The following is an 18,819-nucleotide window of genomic DNA, read 5'->3' as shown; positions in this document are numbered from 1 at the left end:
CTCAGAGCAAGACTGACCTTTTCAGTTCGAGTCCCAAAATCCTGGAGAAAAACTCTAATAGGTCTAGCTTGAATTAAATTAAATGAAATGAAGAAATAGAGTACCATTTGGATCCATTTGAGTAAGGTGTCCAGTCAACCTGTACCTATAAGCTGTGTCATATTGTAATAATATGTTGGTTCTGGTGTTTTTTTAAAAAAACTGGGCATGGCAGTTCTCCACAGACTTGGTGCTGGCCCCACCAACTATTCCATAGATAACTGCTGTCGCATAGATATACTTTGAAAACAATGCAAAGAAAAGATGGTTCTCACTTCTCATTTGATAGCAAAGGCTGCCTACAGTCCCTGAGAATTTCCAGTTAAAACTGTTCATTTGCTGTTGGAAAGCTCAGAGTAGTGGAACAGGGGATGGTGGTGATTGCACATGAAAGGAGCCAAGCAGAGAGAAGGGAAGGAGGGCACGTCAACGAAGCATCGCCAACATGAAGCAGAGGGCTCTGGACCTCCCAGCAATTTTCAGATTAAATCCTTATGCTTCTTCCAGCTGCCTCTCTCTTCCCTCCTGCCTTACACCTCTTTTTAATATTTTCTCCCATCACTTTTAAAATGAAGTCCTTCTGTGTTACTTACAAGACTTCAGTCGTCTTCCAGAGAAGCAGTGCTGTACTTGAGGCAGAAATCTGAAGTAAGGCAGAGTTTGTCCCTTTAGAAAAGTACTTGCCTGTGTCTTCTTGTTCTTTTTCTTAGAATAAAAGAATAGACCAATCATGGGGACCATTGAGTCCTTCCACTGTTGTGTACATCCCATCTACAGCATCCCATTGCAAGTGGTCATCCAGGGATGCTTGCACATGTCAAATTGTAACTGCACTTTTCAGGAAAACCCATTCTATTTTTAGATAGTTCTAACTATTAGAGATACTACTTCTTTAAGCTCCAACTGGCCAAAAATCTGTCTTTTCTTGTTGCTTCCACCTGTTGGTCCCAGACCTACCACCTGGAAACAAACAGAAAGGTCTAATATATTTCCTACATGCTTGCCTTTCAAGAGATCCATCATGTTCATCACATTACCCCATAAAGCTGTTCTTCTCCAGGCTAACCAACTTTTCTACCTATAACTGTTATCTATCATATAGAATTTCAAGTCCCTCTATTAACCTGAACACTATTTTAAAAGCTTTACTTACTTTTATGTTCCTCTTCATTTTTCCCACATAACCAGGCATAATTTTTCAGATGTGGAAAGATCAGCACAAAAAGAACCAAACTAATAACTTCTTCCATTATAGATATAGACTGTCTACCATAAAATCACATTAATCTTTTGGGAAGATCAAACCTATGCTTAGTCACTCTCATCCTGAAAATTTAAAAATAATTTATAATGAAATTTAGATGATAAAGAGCATTTAAATTTGACAAGTGTCTTGAGTAAATAAGTGTAGATGTGAGAATATCAGGCATTGGTAGTTAAAATTGGAGTGGATGGGGGTGGGGCAATTCATGAACTCCCAAACCCCTTCAAATCATATGTCTCTGTTGCTTACTATCATAATACTAACATGATCCATTAAATCAAAGTAATGGGCAGATGTAAGCTTGGTAGCACATGCCTATAATCCCAGCAACTCAGGAGGCTGAGGCATGAATATCATGAGTTCTAAACCAGCCTCATTAACTTAGCAAGACCCTAAGCAACTTAGCAAGACTCTGTCTCAAAATAAAAAATAAAAAGGGGGCTGGCCAACCTAGATGCCCTTCAGTAGATGAATGGATAAAAAAAATGTGGCATATATACACAATGGAATTTTACTCCGAAATAAAAGAGAATAAAACCATGGCATTTGCAGGTAAATGGATGGCTTTGGAGAAGATAATGCTAAATGAAGTTAGCCAATCCCCCCCAAAAAAATGCCAATTGTTTTCTCTGATATAAGGAAGCTGATTCATAGTGGAGTATGGAGGGGGAGCATTGGAGAAATAGACAAACTCTAGATAGGGCAGAGGGCTGGGAGGGAAATGGAGGGGCCAGGGGTTACCAAGGATGGTGGAATGCAAGAGACATCATTATCCAAAGTACATGTATGAAGACATGGATTGGTATCAACATACTTATATACAACTAGAGATATGAAAAATTGTGCTGTATATGAGTAATAAGAATTGTGATGTATTCCGCTGTCATTTATTTGTTTTAAAAAATCAATAAAAAAGGGGGAGCTGGAGTTATGGCTCCGTGGTAGAGTGTGCTTGCCTGGCATGTGTGAGGCCTTGGGTTCAATCCTCAGCATGCATATAAATAAATTAAATAAAAGACCTATTAACAACTAAATTTTTTTAATTAAAATAAATAAATAAATAATAAAAATGGCTGGAGATGTGGCTCAGTATTTAAGTGCCCCTTAGTTTAATCCCTAGGACCAATTAAAAAACAACAGTGGCCCTATCTGTAGTCACTTATGGACTTGTCAGGATAACTGATTACCTCAGAAAACAATGCAGAATATTCTATTTAAACATTTTCAGGTTTAAAATTAAGATATGGCATGTGTATGAAGATTCCTGGGCAGAGAAATTTAAAATTTTGAATCCTAAAATCTAATAAGAAACAAGTTGTGACTTTTTAAAAATCCAATCATAAGCATATACCACTCATTGTAGTTTTTCCCTTTCTCTCTTTTATAAAGGTCTGAATCTATGTCCTTGGACCCCTCAACATTCTTAATGATAGCTGGCCTGCATCCTACTAGACTGCATAACAGCAAGGGAGTTTGAAAATTCTAACTGCCCTTCCTGAAATTCTTCTACTTCCATTATGGAAGTAGAAAAATTATGACTAATTCAGAACAGGACTGGAAGCACTAGTACCATAGACCCATAAACACAGAGCTTGTTATTAAAACTAAAATTGAAGATTTCATTACCTTGTTAGCCTCAAAAAAGTTCAGTCTAGTGAATTTAGGAGTAGCCCTAACCTCACTGAATTATCAGAAGGGAAGAAATGCAAGACTGTTGACAGCTTGAAGCTACCCACCATACAACTGAGAAGATAAATTAATTCAAGATTCTTTAAAGTGAGAAGGGTCAATTTCACCTTGAAGGTATAACTCATGGTCATATTTAGCAATTTACTTAAGGGATTCCAGTCTTAGTGTCATTTATTCATTCTCTCAATATTGTAATGCTAGGAAACACAGAATTCATATCTTTAGAATTAAAACAAAGGAAATTTTCATGATTGGTAAATAATTAGGAAGACTTTATGATTTAACGGTGGAATTACCTATTTTCTAATTCCCTTATTTATATTAATTTTTTTTCTCTAATAGGTTGTTTGGTTTTTACAAGGGAATTCTGCCACCCATCTTAGCTGAAACACCAAAAAGAGCAGTGAAGGTAAGCATGGTATGCCTTCCCACCAAGTGAAAATAAGGTGTAGTAACAGCCTCAGCATTAAAATATCCCACAATAAACAAGGGGAAAGTAATATGACTTAAACATAAAACACTAAAATCTTTAATGAAGAAATTATAGCACAATGTTTATTATAATTAGGTTTGATCAATCTCTCAAATATATGTACCAGTTTGTAGATTTTTTTCAGGTAAACGTACTCCCTTCTAATGAGGAAATTATGCAAAGGACACAGTGGTGAATGAAATTCATGTAATCAAACCACAGAAACCACAAAATAGCTTGGGCCTTTTCTCAAAGCGATTCAGACATTTTCCTTTGGAGCAGTAATTATTAAAGAAAGAGAAGTAGAAAAACCTTCTTCCCCAAATCATTCCCATCTTATAAAATAGACTATATTTCTTTGTATATGATTCTTCTATAGCATATTTATTTGGCATGTCAGCTTTATTTTTACCTTTAGTCTCCTCTTAAAGTTCTCCATTCTGGTACTTAAAAATTATTATTTCCACTGCCCAGACTTCCATTTCTTTAATCACTTAACTGTGGAGGTTTATGTACTATTTCCAGTTGAATATCTGATTAGTAGCAGAGAGATGTGCCAGAGCCTCCTAGGATTAAAAAACTATAGCTGCATTTTTTTATATGTTCTCTCAGACAAAAATTCTGATTACAGTAACTGACTGGCATTGCTCCCTTACCCCCAGCACTGACATAACCAAATAGGGCTTTGTCTTTCAACAAAAATAACATATACAGATATATTTCCAACTTTGAGTCATTTATCTTAATGACATAAAGATTTTTCACATTCCCAATTTATATTCCCAATATTCCTGAAAGGCAAGAAGGAACACCTTAAAAGCTTTTACTAAATAAGAGAAGGGAATTACTGTGTTAAAAATTATTATGAAATAACTAAACATATATACACAAACATCAAACTTTAACATTATGTTAAAATAGTAATTTGGCAGAATTTAATTTGGTTAGAGAATTCAGAAAACAAACCTTTAAAACATACTTTCTCTATAAATTTTTCCTCTTTGTTGCTATAGTTTTGTGATTTTATATTATTACTTCAATACAAATTTCATTACAAGGATCTGAATTGCAATACAGAATCTGGAAAAAGTTCACCAAAGTACACAAAAGGGCTGAATTGAATTATGAAATGGCTTCACTTGATAAAAGATTGCCCAAGTAAACAAACAGAGCAGAGTTCCTGTTCAAAAAGAAAGTCACTTTGTCTCCATGGAATAATATATTCATGTGTTCAGTATTTTGCATGTATAAATAAAGTACATTATAATTAGAGATTTTCCTGGAATATTTTTAATACCATATATTAAAAAAATTTAAACTTTAAGAAGATTAAAGTTTGTCAACACTGAGCAATCTTTCACAAGGAAAAACGAAAAGTTAAGCTTTACAAAACTGAGTTAGTCTGTACTTTAAAAAAAATAAAAGTAAAAAAGAAGCAGTGTTTCATGCCAGAACAATGGTTAACAGATGAACTTTTGGGCAACTGGATATAGTGTATGTGTCCCAGACATCTTGTTTCAAGTAGATTTTACCTTAAAATTATTGAGACATATGGTAAGTCCGTTGGTTTTTTAAGTATAACTTGGAGTTAAGTGTATCTTTGCCAGATGGATAGCACTAGTTTTTTCAACACAATTTATAAAAGCATTCATTTTATGATATTTATCTTAGGATTTGTGAGGAAAGCAATCACCTGATTGTAGTAATTTCATACATCATAAACTGCTTCATTGTATGTCATCAAAGTTTACTTCAGAAAAAAAAAATTCTGATACTCTGTGTATGTATGTGTCCATACATGCATGCACTGTGTATTCATTCTTCAGTGTGGACACTTTAGTTGCAGTTGGTACCATAATCAAAAACAGACTATTTTAAGTTTGAAATTTATTCTTTGAAATTATATTTATCATTAAAATAATAAGACTCACTGATGCTAAATAAATGAAACTTTCCCATTCTCAAATTAATATGTAATTAGTATTGCAATTAGAAAAGGGAAATGAAAATCTCAGAAGAAAATAACTGATCTCAGAGATAGGAGAAGTATGTTCCAGGTTCCTGGGTTTAGTCTTTAACTTCACAGGCCCATAAATACCATTTTTCCATGTTCAGATTTTCAAGGACTACTTTATATTAACCAAACTCATATTATGAGATATTATGAATTGTGAAGGATATTTGTTCTCTATGATATACCCACACTTATGATGTCTACACATAGTAAATATTCAATTGAATGAATTAAACAGAGAAAGAAACAAAGAAAATGTATAGAAAGAAGTCTAGAGAGAGAGAGAGAGAATTTGTTTACCCAAATCTCCATATCAACTCTTCTGAGTATCTGGAGAGCCAAGACTTCTATTTCAAGTCAAGCTGGAGTTACAGAGACCAAATTTACTCTACCACCTGAAACAACAAGACAGAAATGAAATATATATATATATATATATATATATATATATATATATATATATATATATATATATATGAAACATCAACTTTTAAGGCACTGGAATCAGACAAGGAATTGTAGTAATAACTAAAACAAATGAGATGAGCCCAGTGATGACCACAATTTAAACCTTGAGAGTGTTTACAGGCTTAAAGATGGGAGGGGGAATAAAAGTAGAGCCCAGTGGACTCCCTAGGTGGTAAAAGAGCTGAGAGAGTGGGAAGAACAAAGGAGCTAGAGCTCACAGGACAGAGTACCAGCCACAAGCAAGCTGTGCAGGAAGACAACTCCTGAGATTGTAGAAGGTCCCCCCCTCAAGTATTCAGCTGAATATGACCAGTGCACACCTGTAAGGACACTGCCAAGACTTGGGAAAGAACTGCACAAGAGTTTCAGAGGGACACTGCTTAGCAGACACACAGGTCTGGGAGTAGTGCCTGTACCTGCCAGCTAAACTAGAAAGCATCAAAATTCAAAAGACATTGAAAGGATATTTAGAAGCATCGTGCCTCAGAATTAGCCCTAAATTGAGCACTACTCAGATCCCAGATGTTAAAAGTAACACTCAAATGGTTCAAACTGCACAAATTGAAAACAAAGCGGAAAATGGAGAACTGGTTTAGCCAGGTAGAATGTACCAATGTACCCATGTCCTCTGTCCTACCACAGTGTGACACTTCTCCAGGAAGGACATGGTCAATTAGTCCAGCCAGATCACCAATTTCTGCGTATTATTATAGGTTATATACAGCAAAATTAATTTTGTATTTGATGTGAGTGAATATGAATGGTTTCAAAACTCTTTAGCCATACATTTGCTTGACTTTGGTAAGAACTTTATGTTGACCTTTTGGATTTCATACCTAGAGTGCAACCTCATATTTTATATGACTGTGTACTTTTATCAGTCTATGCTTTAGCTAATGTTTTGGCTGAGAAATTATTAAGAAGTATCATGTCCAACAATCAATAAATGGGAAAATGAACTAAAGAAATGTGCCTCAAAAAAGAAATACAAATGGCCAACATATATGTGAAAAAAATGTTCAACATCCTTAGCAATCAGGGTAATGTAAATCAAACCTCACTGGGACTTCACCTCACAACAGGTGGAATGGCAATCATTAAGAGTGCAAATAATAATTGCTGGCAAGGATGCAGAGAAAAGGAAACCTTACACACTGTTGGTGGGATTGTAAATTACTCCGACCACTATAGAAATTAGTATGGTGGTTCCTCAAAAGACTAGGCATGGAACCACCACATGACCCAGCAATACACTCCTCAGTATTTATTCGAATTAATTTAAGTCAGCACACTGCAGTAATACATACATACCTGTGTGGACAACAATGCAATTTACTATAACCAAGTCATGGGACCATCCTAGGTGTCCACTAACAGATGGATGGAAATGTGATGTATCTATTCAAATGGATTTTTACTCAGTCGTAAGAAGGAATTAAATCATGACATGGGCAGGAAAATGGATAGAACCAGAAAACATCATGCTCAGTGAAATGACCCAGACTCAAAATGTTAAAGAGCATGTTTTCTCTCATATGTGCAAGCCATAGAGACAAAAGTAATAAAAAAGGTATCTCACAAAAATAGAAAGGAGTCCGACGGAGTAAGAAATGGGACTAGGGAGAAGGAGCAGGAGAGGAAAAGGGAGGTGGTGGGAAATTAAATCAATCAGATTATGTGATGTGCATGTACAAATATATTACAATGAATCCCACTATTCTGTGTAACTATATCATCAAAATTGAAAAAAAAATAAATATCATGAAAGCCATAAAGGAGTAGTATTATATTAACAGGAATTAAAATAATAGCTGATCTATTAGTTCCTAAGAATATAAATCTAGTACAAAGTCTCCTAAGCTTTAAACATGAGACACATCCTGTAAAATATTTCTTGAACAGATAGATGGATGAATAATTGGATGTTTTTAATGAACATTGATTTCAAATTACAATGAATATATTTATATTATTTTACTGTTGTTAGAAATCTGTTTTTAAAAGATTTAGTTTTTCCTTTCTGGAGAAATTGTTTTATTTATTTATTTATTTATTTTTATTTGTTCTAATTAGTTATGCATGACATCATACACAAATAGATATTGTTTTATTTTGTATCCAGACAACTATATTTTGGTTGCAAAAGTAAAAATTAAAATGCATTTTTTAGCTTTAAGTACTATTTGCTTATTAGAATATGTGAGGTGTTCATTACTTTTGAATTTAGTACCTTAACGATTTATCACTGTGACCTGTTAGGCTTCTTTATTCCCAGGAACCTGAATCATTTCATCCTAGTCATTCACCAAAAGTTCCATCATGACTGCTAATGGGTGCCAATCAACTAGTCTAGCTTGGTTTTTAATAACCTTAGAGATAGGGAAATAAATGCCTGGAATTGCTCCCAGGGTATAGACTTGGAAATCCTCACAATGACTTCTCCCTTGACATCCCTTGGGCCCTTCATCCTTATAATGATGGAAAGCCAGAAAAAATACAAACCAACCAACAAACAAATACATCTTCACACTGGAAGCTAATAAGATAGAGGAGATTTCTGTGAGGTCATCAGAACTTCCTGTAACGCTATCCTGATGTAGGTCCCTAGTCCAGTGTTTCTAAACTGTAGGTCATGACCCAGGGGACATGGATTCATTTTAGTAAATCATTAGATGCAGTGGGTCATAACCAGAAAAATTTTAAAGAAATAGAACAGAAAATAATGTATTACCATAGGAAGTAAATATTGTTTTATAGTAATGTTTCATTTCAGTTTTAAATCTAAGACCATATGCTCTGCCTTGTGCATGTGTGCATTTGTTTGAGTGTGTGTGTGTGTGTGTGTTGGATAAATATTTTTATGCAGATTTTGGTAACAAAAATTCAAAATCTTCTGCCCTATGGGACTTCGGGGCTTCCAGGTTCTGTGACCACCTCAGGTGTAATGGAAGGCAAGAAGACCCCATCCTCAGCAGCAAGAAAACCCAAGGGCAAAATTTTTCCAAACCACTAACAATCATGGTAGCAGGGAATAAATATAACATAGGGGTAAGAGTACTCAGAAGCTTTGGAGTTAGACTTAACTCAAGGATAAGTTCAGTCCTTTGTTTCCATATGCAATGGGACTCATGATTGTATTCTAGCCTCTTAATCTGATGGTATTGCTATATGGGTTATATAGTTTCACATGCAAAAGGTAGGTGTTAACATGTTTCCTGGGCCACAGTAGGCTCTCATGAGAAGTACACATAATTAACGCATCTATGGTTCCTTTAGTAACCTAAGTGAATACAGAGAATGGAAACTAAGCCTTTCCAAAAGTCTCCTATGTGCCAGACATGTTAGGGAATCTTACTTAAATTCTCTTATTAGGGCTAGAGATGTAGCTAAGTGGTCAAGCATTTGCCTAGTATGTGTAAGGCCCTGGGTTCAATCCCCAGTAGAAACACTTAACAGGCATGCTTTGTGTTCTTGAGGGTTAGAAAGGTTAAACAATTTGCCCATGCTTTCAAGCTAAGTGGCACAGCTGGAATGCAGACCCAGCATTGCTTACCTTCCAGCAAAGTGATTGTCAAAGCATAGCGATGAGGTGATCACAAAATGGAGGAAAAATAAATTATATTTAAAACCTAAGGTGATAACCCTTTTCCTCCCATAGTTTATGATTGATTTCTAGTGTGAATCTCATCCAACAGTGGTCTCCATTAATGCTATCTAACACCAGTATAGTTTCAGGGTTATCACCATCTCCTAGAGCATGATATCAAGAAGACAGGGGGTCTCTTTGTTCACTGGTGCATTCCCAGTGCCTAAAATGGAAGGAATCTAGTAAATATTCATTAGATGAGTGAATAAATGGAAACCTGTTCCAAGAAAGTCCAAATCTATAGTTAATCTAAAGACCATGGCCCAAAAGTAGTTCCTGAGTCTTTAAAAGAAATTAAAATTCATCGTGTGGTATAATGACATTTGGGCTGCCCAAAGACACAGTAAGAACCTTGTCTATAAGGCACCAGCTCCTTCTAACAACCAAGTATTATTTGGCCCCCAAAATCTCATTTTCTTTCTTGCCCCATTTTACTAGGCTATAAAGTAATAGAGTAGAAAACATTTGATTTCCCTTGCCATTTCTTAGGTCTTAAGAATCCAACCTAGCAGGACCTAAGAGCATACATTATCAGTGATGTTGGAACTACTCGACTAAGTACCCAGGAGCAAAACATGTTCAGGAGCCGGGGATGTAATTCAGTAGGTGCATTTTGCCTAGCATGTGCAAAGTCCTTGGTTCAATCCCCAGCACCAAATACACACACACACACACACACACACACACACACACACAAATAATAATAATAATAATGTTTAATCATAGTTTTTTTAACTAGGATGTAGAAAGGGGATGGATTAGATTTGCCTTTATAGAATTTTTTCTTTTTAAAATTTTGTTCTTTTTAGATATACATGACAGTATTTTGACATATTATACATATATGGAGTATAACTTATTCTAATTAAGAAAAGAATTTCTCTCTTCAAACATTCTTTTTTGAAGATAAAATTATATTAAACATCATCTTCTGAAGGAATTAATAGTATCTTGATCATCCTCATCATCATGATAATCATCTCCATCATCATCATCATCTTCTTCATCAGATTTTAAAGAAAAGAATAAGCAGCTGTTTTCATTCAGGTTGGGGACAGTTTGGCTTTAAGGCAGGGAATGGACTAGATAACTTCATTGGGCCCTTCCCTAGTTTAGCATGGCATCTTCGTAATTATTTAATGTTTAATAATATCATGAAACAGTAGAGAGACACAGCAATATAATATAAAGTCTGAGAAGTGAATGTCTTTTACAAGTGTGTTATAGTAAATTGGACATTTGCTGGGAAAGCAGTTCATAGAGAAAACATAGGAGACCAAGACTCCAGGTCTCTGTGCCTATAATTTTGAATCACTGCCATAAAAAAGAAGTCTATTGATGTCTGGGGAAACTGAAAATGGTCATGGTAAATGGAAGTTGTATGGTTCATTTACTGCTATAAAGGATTCCATCAGCTCTTCTGTAGGTTATTATAACTACATTTGAAAAATGTGAATGTTAAAATAAGATTCAATAGCAACTGCCCAAAAAAGGATTAAAAACTGTTATATGGCTTATCATTTTCTAAAATGCTGGTTAATATAATGATTTAGCAAAGAAATTTTAGTCAATTAAAGAGTTTGTTACAGGAAATTGTCATAAATCTCTGGGTTTGGTTTTGTTTCACAGTTTTTCACCTTTGAGCAGTACAAGAAATTGCTAGGATATGTGTCACTGTCACCAGCATTGGTAAGTGAGAGTATTTATTATACTTAAGTGTGTGTGTTATTTCATAAAGCAAAAATCTAGAAACAAAAACCCTTTTGATTTACCCAAGCCCAGCTACTAAAATATGAATTCAAGTTATTCAATGTTCAGCTACTTGTTGAAAGCCATCTTCCTAATAACTCACAATTTGACTATTTTATAGCTCCCAGTGATGAATTTATGATAATAATAATGATATGCCTGGAAAGACCTACATGAGATATGGTCAAGAATATAAAATAAAGAGTACATTTATCAAAGACTCTTTTAAAACCAAAACATGCATATGTTTACATGCATATGACACATATCTACTTATGTAAAAGTCAGTATGCCTGAAATTGCCTAACAGGTCACTATTCTAGCTATTGCTCAAGCTGTAGCCAATATGGGACTTCAAGTCATTCAGGACAAAATCACTCTGTGGTCAGGCACAGATTGAAGGGCCTTTTTATAGAAATGGCTGTAAACAACTTAGCCAGGGTGAATAGTCATTTTATAACAACACACCTTACATATTACGTGAAATTCACTTGTTTTGAACATTTCCCTATGCCACTCCTCTCTATCTGGGTGATTTTGCTGCTTTTCCTACACAAGTTAAATTATATTAGCCAAATGTGTGAGCACCAAGAGCCCCAGAGAGAGCAAATGCACTAATCTTTCCCTCAAAATCTACAAAATAAAGTGCATTGTTGCTACAATTGGCAATGTACAGTCTATTCTTTAGGAAAATCCTCACTTGCCCAGTGAAATGTGCCTCAAAACTCAATAGTAAGAGACAATGTTCTGAGGTTCAACTCTTCAATTATAGATGCTGCTTCACTTGTGATGGAGTTACATCAGATAAGCCCACCATAAGTTGAAAATATAATAAATAAAAAATGCATTTAATACAACTAGCCTACCAATCATCATAGCTTAAAAACAAAGTACACCATAGAACATTGGCTGTTTATACCTTCTTGATGATATAGCTGATGGGGAGCCACAGCACATGGTCACCACCCAGCAAACTGAGAGCGTATAATACTTCATGTTGCTAGTCTAAGAAAAGATCAAAATTCAAAATATGGAATATGAATCATTTTTGCACAGAAGTAAAAATTCATAGGTTGAACCATTGTATATCAAAGATCATCTATACTTTACTTGTAAAGTTTCATTTCAGAATATTTACTCTACCAAACAGACGATCCAAGAAGAAATTTCTGTTACTTTAAAAATGATACCTGCTCCCTTTCTAGAAGGGATCTCATTAAAAAATGTAAAGCTATTGCTTTTTGTTATCACCAAGAAATCTCCTCTCCAACCTCCTGCCTGAACAAAGTGGCTGTGAAGCACACCCTCTTGGAAAGGAGGGGTCATGCCATGAATCTCAAAATTACATCAAGATTTTGTTTTTTTTAATCCCTCGGTGTCTTCCCTTAATGTCATTTTTTGGCTTTGTAAACATGTTAGCCAAAAGAGGATTAAAGACTTCCTAGCAAAAGACAATAAAATATGGCCTCCAGAGGGCCAGCTGGCATTTTTGTGTTGAGCATTGGTTCCATGTGAGAGACTGCAGGTCTTTGACTTAAGAGTTGAAACAGTAAAGCAGTTGGCTACTCCAGCTACTATAACAGAATGCATGCAAAGCAAACTGTATACAGTTCTCCTCTTTTCTTGAACTCATTTATTCTAGTTTCTTTTTTGATACAGCTAGGCACTTAGGTATTAAATATTCCCTGGTGCTCCCATGAAAAACCTAGGAGACTGGGAGCCCAACAGTAAACTCAAGTCTCTGCAGCAACCTAAGTAATATGATCTGCTGATATCTGATCAATTCTTTTGACAAGGGACTGCTGAACACTAGTTCTGACAGCAAATGTAGCCGAGCATTATATAAGAACCAAAAAGTGAATTACTTGGAAGATTGCATATAGTAAGTAATAAAAACCCTGAACATCTGGATTTTAGCTTTCCCAGTCAGAAAAGTTTGAGACTGGTATTTTCCCCCTGCTTTTGGCTTCCGTGATAGAAGTTTGAGATAAATGAATAAAGTATTTGGTCAGTTACCCTATACAAATTATGCTTAAAATTGTAATGAAGTGGGATAAAAGGAAAACATCATTAGTTATGCCGTGTCTCCTAGAATCTATATGCAATACCATTCTTCATCCCTTTTTATGTGCAACAAGAACAATGGTGTTTGGAAAGCACTTTCAAGGAGCTTTTGCACATTGTTTTGACCCTCATAATAACTTTCTGAGGTATGATATTATTATCTTCATCTTACAGATGAGAAAGCTGTCTTATCAAAGATTTGGTGATTCATAGGCAGCCCCAGCTAGCACACATGGTGCCTTTGTGTGAAACATGAAAAGGTGGCCCTACCTCCTGACTAATGTCTGTCCAGGGTCTGGCTTGGAAAGTAGGGTACAGGCTGTGTTTCAGCCTCCATGCACCCCATGGCTGAGCACTTTTATCTGTGTACAAACTACAATCCATGAAAGCTGTAGTCATACAGCCAATGTGTGGCAGAACCAAATCCTTAACCCACTTTCACAGGTCTGGATCCAGCCCTTGTTCTACCTTATCTGCCCCTCTAACATTAGAGAATATTCCTTTTTCCCTTCTCTTTGAAGATATTAGAGACCCTTAATAAGAGTATATGTTTTTTACTCTTCACGAGTTTTATTCTTCTGTTGTATACGTGCCACTTCTTCTCCTGGAAGTAGAGGTTCTACAGCAAAGAATTACTTTTTGTCTGGCATCTATTTTGGAGACTAGAGGATTTGATTGATTTTGTTTCTGTATTTGTGTTTTTGTTTTCTGTAAGTGTGTTTTAATTGTCATGGTCATTTTTGATATAATTTTTTTTCTGGAAAACTCTTAACATTATACTTGGAAGAAAATTCCATAAAATTATTATTATTATTATTTCTGAAATTCTTTTTTTATTTGTTCTAATTAGTTATACATGACAGTAGAATGAATTTTGACACATCATACGTAAATATAGTATTCTCATTCTTCCGGTTATACATAATGAAGAATCATACCAATTGTGTAATCACATATGTACACTGGGTAATAATGTCTAATTCATTCCCCTATCTTCCTACCCTGTACCCCTCCCCTTCCTTCACTCCCCTCTGCCTAATACAAAGTACCTCTATTTTAATACACAGCAATTAGGAACCTGAAATATAAAAGAAGTATAAGGATCATGAAGAAGATAAAGACAGGAAGAAAGCATTAATCTAATGCCCACTGCATTTAAAGATGCTATTTTTTTTTAAAAAAGTCCAATGATAATTTTTTTGATAAATGTTCTAGATTTTAGTTGGGCCCTTCAGAACAACTTAGCTATTTTTTATCTTAGCTTTTATTCTCAGCTTTAAGTCCAGAGAAATAGGGCAATCATCAGTTGTATTTTGTTTTACATAGAGAAAGTGAATAAAAATTAATTTTTGTTTATTAACAGTCTAAAATAGTGACTCTTGGAACATGACTATATATTTGAATATTTCCAGCTACCTGGAATTTAGCTTTTTATAAACATTTTATTTGTGGTTCTGCTCCTTAGATTTCTTCATATGCTCAATAAAAGTATTTAAATAGATGTTTAAAAAATGAAGCTCTCCTTTTACAATTTAAACTCTCTTTAACTGTTATGAGTGCAGATGTTTTTAGTATCCACCTCAAATCAGTAAAATAATCTTGCCTTTTGTTAAAGGAAAAAGTCATTGTTGATGGGGCTTTGACATTTTATTTTGAAATTGTTAGGATGTGGTTTGTGGCTTCTGTAATTTCTTCTTCATGAATTGTCAGCATCTAATCAAGAACTAAAGCTGTTTAGTAATGGTATATGGTGCACTTACATAGGCTTCTCCATTCTCATCATAACATAGCTGCATAGTATAATGAATAGGATACCTAACCTAGTACACATGATCACTTGTTTTAAAGAATTGATGGATTTATTTTTTCTAGACATTTGCCATTGCTGGATTGGGATCTGGACTAACAGAAGCCATCGTGGTTAACCCTTTTGAGGTAGTAAAAGTTGGCTTGCAAGCTAATCGGAACACATTCACAGAGGTAACCATTTTAATGTTTTCCTACTGTTAAGGAATGTAAAATCTTATTTTTAAGTATACATAATAAATTATGGGTCCACCTCTTATCCACTTATTAAAGCTATAGTTAATCATTGTTAAGAAAGTAGTATATGAAAAACTCAAATATCTTCCACAAGGAAAGTGTTAACAAAATGCACTAAGATCTGATAGACAAACACATACTTATATGTTTTTACTTTAGAGTTTGAATGTAATCTAAATTTCATAATTAATTTCATAAATAATTTCTTATTTAGAAATGTTTTTCTGACATTTGGCAAAACTTCTCTTTCATATTGCACTAGAATAGACTAAAGTAGAACCATTGAGATGATAATACTATTGTGATTTTAAAAATTAAAGTCATTCTTCAGAATTACCTCACTCCTTTCCCCACTCCACCTACCACCCTCACCAAAAGATTCTGATAATCTGTCAAAGTTGTCTTTGGGTTAAATCTAAGTGAGCAACCTACTAAGCCTGTGCAGATGTCACCACCTGAACAATTATGGGTCTTAACATGTAATCATTGGTACATGATGTTCCAATGATTACATCTTTGGTGTGTGCTGCCTTTACTTTCTTCTAGTTGCCTAATAATTCCCTTTAAAACACCAAGTCCAACTGTTCTTGTTTTGTTCTTTTGGTCCCAGGCACTAAGTGAGGGAAAACAAGGGAATTGGCATTCCAGGTCCTTTCTTAGCATTTTAATTTAATTCCACAACTGGGTAGCATGTGGTATAAATTGGTTTGGAGTGTTTGCTAACCTGGATTTTTCTGTAGAAAAGTTTTCCTGCCTACTGCTTAAACAGCTGCTAATGGGTGGAGACCCCCTCAACCCCAACCTATTTCCTGCCTGCTGGATACTGCCTCAGAGGCTCCTGACAGCTTCTTGGGGAGGGGTGTGGGAAAGAAAGGGGCCCTACTCACCTGTAGCTGCCAAGGCCTAGGCAAGGGAGGATCGGACAGGTTTGGGCTGCTACAGCAGATGTATCTACTCAGAGGAAGTCAATCCTAATTCAAGGAGAATTTTTTTAAGTTTCAAAAGGTTTACAAAACCTCAGAAAAGTTGAAAATCTTTGTATACCCCTAGTTTTTGTTTATGTTCTACTATCTCTATATTCTTTCTTGAATTAGGAGAAAATATGGTGAGATATAGGAAGAAAAGAAAGAAAGAAATGTTTTTCAGATATCCCATCAATATGGAGTATTTAATACAGTTCCCATGGAATCTGGGGGAGGAAAACTTGGTTTATTAGATTGAGAGAATTACCAGAAAGAAGAAAAATTTGGAGATCCCCATTCAGTGCCTCATAATAACAAGTGAGAAAAGGCATAAACAGGCTTTCCGTCGCAGGCTTTTCTTTTTTCCATCTAGATAACATGTAACTACAGGGATGCAAATGGAGAGAGCACCAAGGAACACTTACAGCTATTAAAATAATAAGTTTCACAGCACCTGTGCTCATGCCTAATGTTCTTTTTCTCTTTTCTGCTCCCAAGGAGGTTCTACACTGAGCCCAAGTAAGAGCTGCTAGTGTTGCATGTGCTAACACCTTACTAGAACATGATAAACACTATGCCAGCCTGACACAAGAAATTGCTGCATGCATATGTGTTCCCAGTCTATTTACACAGTGCAATCTATATAAATTATTTATGTATTTCAGTTTATTAATAAGCAGGGGATACAGGGAGCTTGCTTGGGGTAATTTCTTTTGTAGAATCCACTCAACTGGACATTAATGTTAGGTATTTTCTCAGAATAAAATCTATTAGATACATTATTAAATATTTTAATATTACTTCAACTAATGATAACTTAGCAAAATAGTGATCACATCAATCATACATGTCAGTGTTTATTTACAGCAACTATCAAAATTCACTGGCTGAACTGAGGTTTTTGTTTCGATATGATCCTTCATAGGCAGTAGAGATCAAACTAAAAAAAATAGTTAGCAGAGAGTGGTCACCCAACATAAATAATGGAACTATACCTACTGCAAAAAAAAAAAGTTTGAGAAAAAGAGGTAACATGATGAGAACAGAAACTTTGAATATAGTTGTTTACAAAAAAATTTTCAGGTCATTTTGGCACTGTTTCATAGATCTTCTGTCCATGACCCATTAATGCCCAAAGCCTTCCTTCATTGACTAGCACTTTCTTTATCCAACAAGGGGTACCCTTTATGAACCTGTACCTATGTTGATTTAATTCACATATTAAATGTACTTACTTCAGCATTTTTATAGCCAAGAATAACTATGTTTCCTTCATTCTAAGGCTTTGTAGGTTGTGAAATATAAAAGAAGTGTAAGGATCATAAAGAAGATAAAGACAGGAAGAAAGCATTAATTTAATGCCCCCTGCATTTAAAGACTCTAATTAAAAAAAAAGTCCAATGATAAAGGTAATGCATATTTAAGTTAGAAAACACCAAAAATCTATATGTTCTCTATATACATGTGAATATGTAAAAGCCCAAAGTGATCTAGACTCTAGAGCAGTGATGGTTCAATAAAATTAAATGTGCACCACCTTTTCTGTTAGCTAGGTGAAAAAAAAATGAAAAGAAACAGGTGAAATTAATTTGATAATGTATTTTACTTTACCCAATATATCCAAAATATTTTTTCTTTAAGACTTAATCATTTAGAACAAGTTTATATTTGTGGCAAAATTGAAAAAAGATACAGAAATTTCTCACAAATCTGTTTCCCCTGCATATGTATAGCTTTCCCCAGTGTCATTATCCAACCTTAGTATATTTGGTACAATTGATAAACATACATTAAGACCATTATCACCCAAAACCCATAGTTTACATTAAGGTCCACTCTTGGCATTGTACATTTTATAGGTCTGGACAAATTTATGATATGTATCCACCATTAAAGTATCATGCAGAATGGTTTCACTCCTAAAATCCTCTATGGTGTACATATTCATCCCTTTCTCCCAACCCCTTAATCCCTGGCAACCACTGATATTTTTATAGTCTCTTTAATTTACATTCCAACATGTAATCAATACAGAAACTATATAAATTTTTTCTATGCTTAAATTTTGAATTTAGTGTGTACTTTATGCTTATAGCATATCTCAACTAGGGTATGTCAAGTGCTCAATAGCCATATATGACAGTGTAAGGAATTCAAACTAAACTTCTAACTGTAGTCACCTTTAAGGAGGAGATTGGATTGGGTGAGGGAAGGTAAGAGTTTAAAGAAAGGGTTTTGTATGTTTGCATGTCTTACCATGAGATGTATTGTTTGGGAACACTTGCTTTAAAAAGTAAGACCTGCTCATTGTAGAAAAAGTAGAAAACACAGAACAGTATAAAGTATATAATCCAGAAGAAATGCTTCTAATGACTCTGCTAGAGTCAAACCCCAACTTTTGGGAAACCT

General features: G+C 34.9%; 1 protein-coding gene across 5 annotated transcripts in view; it reads left to right on the top strand.

Annotated features, from left to right (window-relative positions):
• Slc25a21 (solute carrier family 25 member 21) overlaps window positions 1-18,819 on the top strand; it is a 502,454-nt gene that overhangs the window by 444,967 nt on the left and 38,668 nt on the right. For 4 of the 5 annotated variants that reach the window (XM_076850212.2, XM_076850211.2, XM_076850210.2 and 1 more), the window contains 3 exons: window positions 3,335-3,401; window positions 11,222-11,281; window positions 15,278-15,385. In XM_076850212.2, the coding sequence (XP_076706327.1) occupies window positions 3,335-3,401; window positions 11,222-11,281; window positions 15,278-15,385 (235 nt within the window). The remainder of the gene's footprint in view (window positions 1-3,334; window positions 3,402-11,221; window positions 11,282-15,277; window positions 15,386-18,819) is intronic. The other variant, XM_076850213.2, reaches the window with a different exon arrangement.

This window comes from Callospermophilus lateralis, chromosome 3 (assembly GCF_048772815.1).
Source record: "Callospermophilus lateralis isolate mCalLat2 chromosome 3, mCalLat2.hap1, whole genome shotgun sequence".
NCBI classification, from domain to species: Eukaryota; Metazoa; Chordata; class Mammalia; order Rodentia; family Sciuridae; genus Callospermophilus; species Callospermophilus lateralis.
The sequence above is the reverse complement of the archived record's forward strand: the minus strand, read 5'-3'. Positions and strand labels throughout refer to the sequence as shown.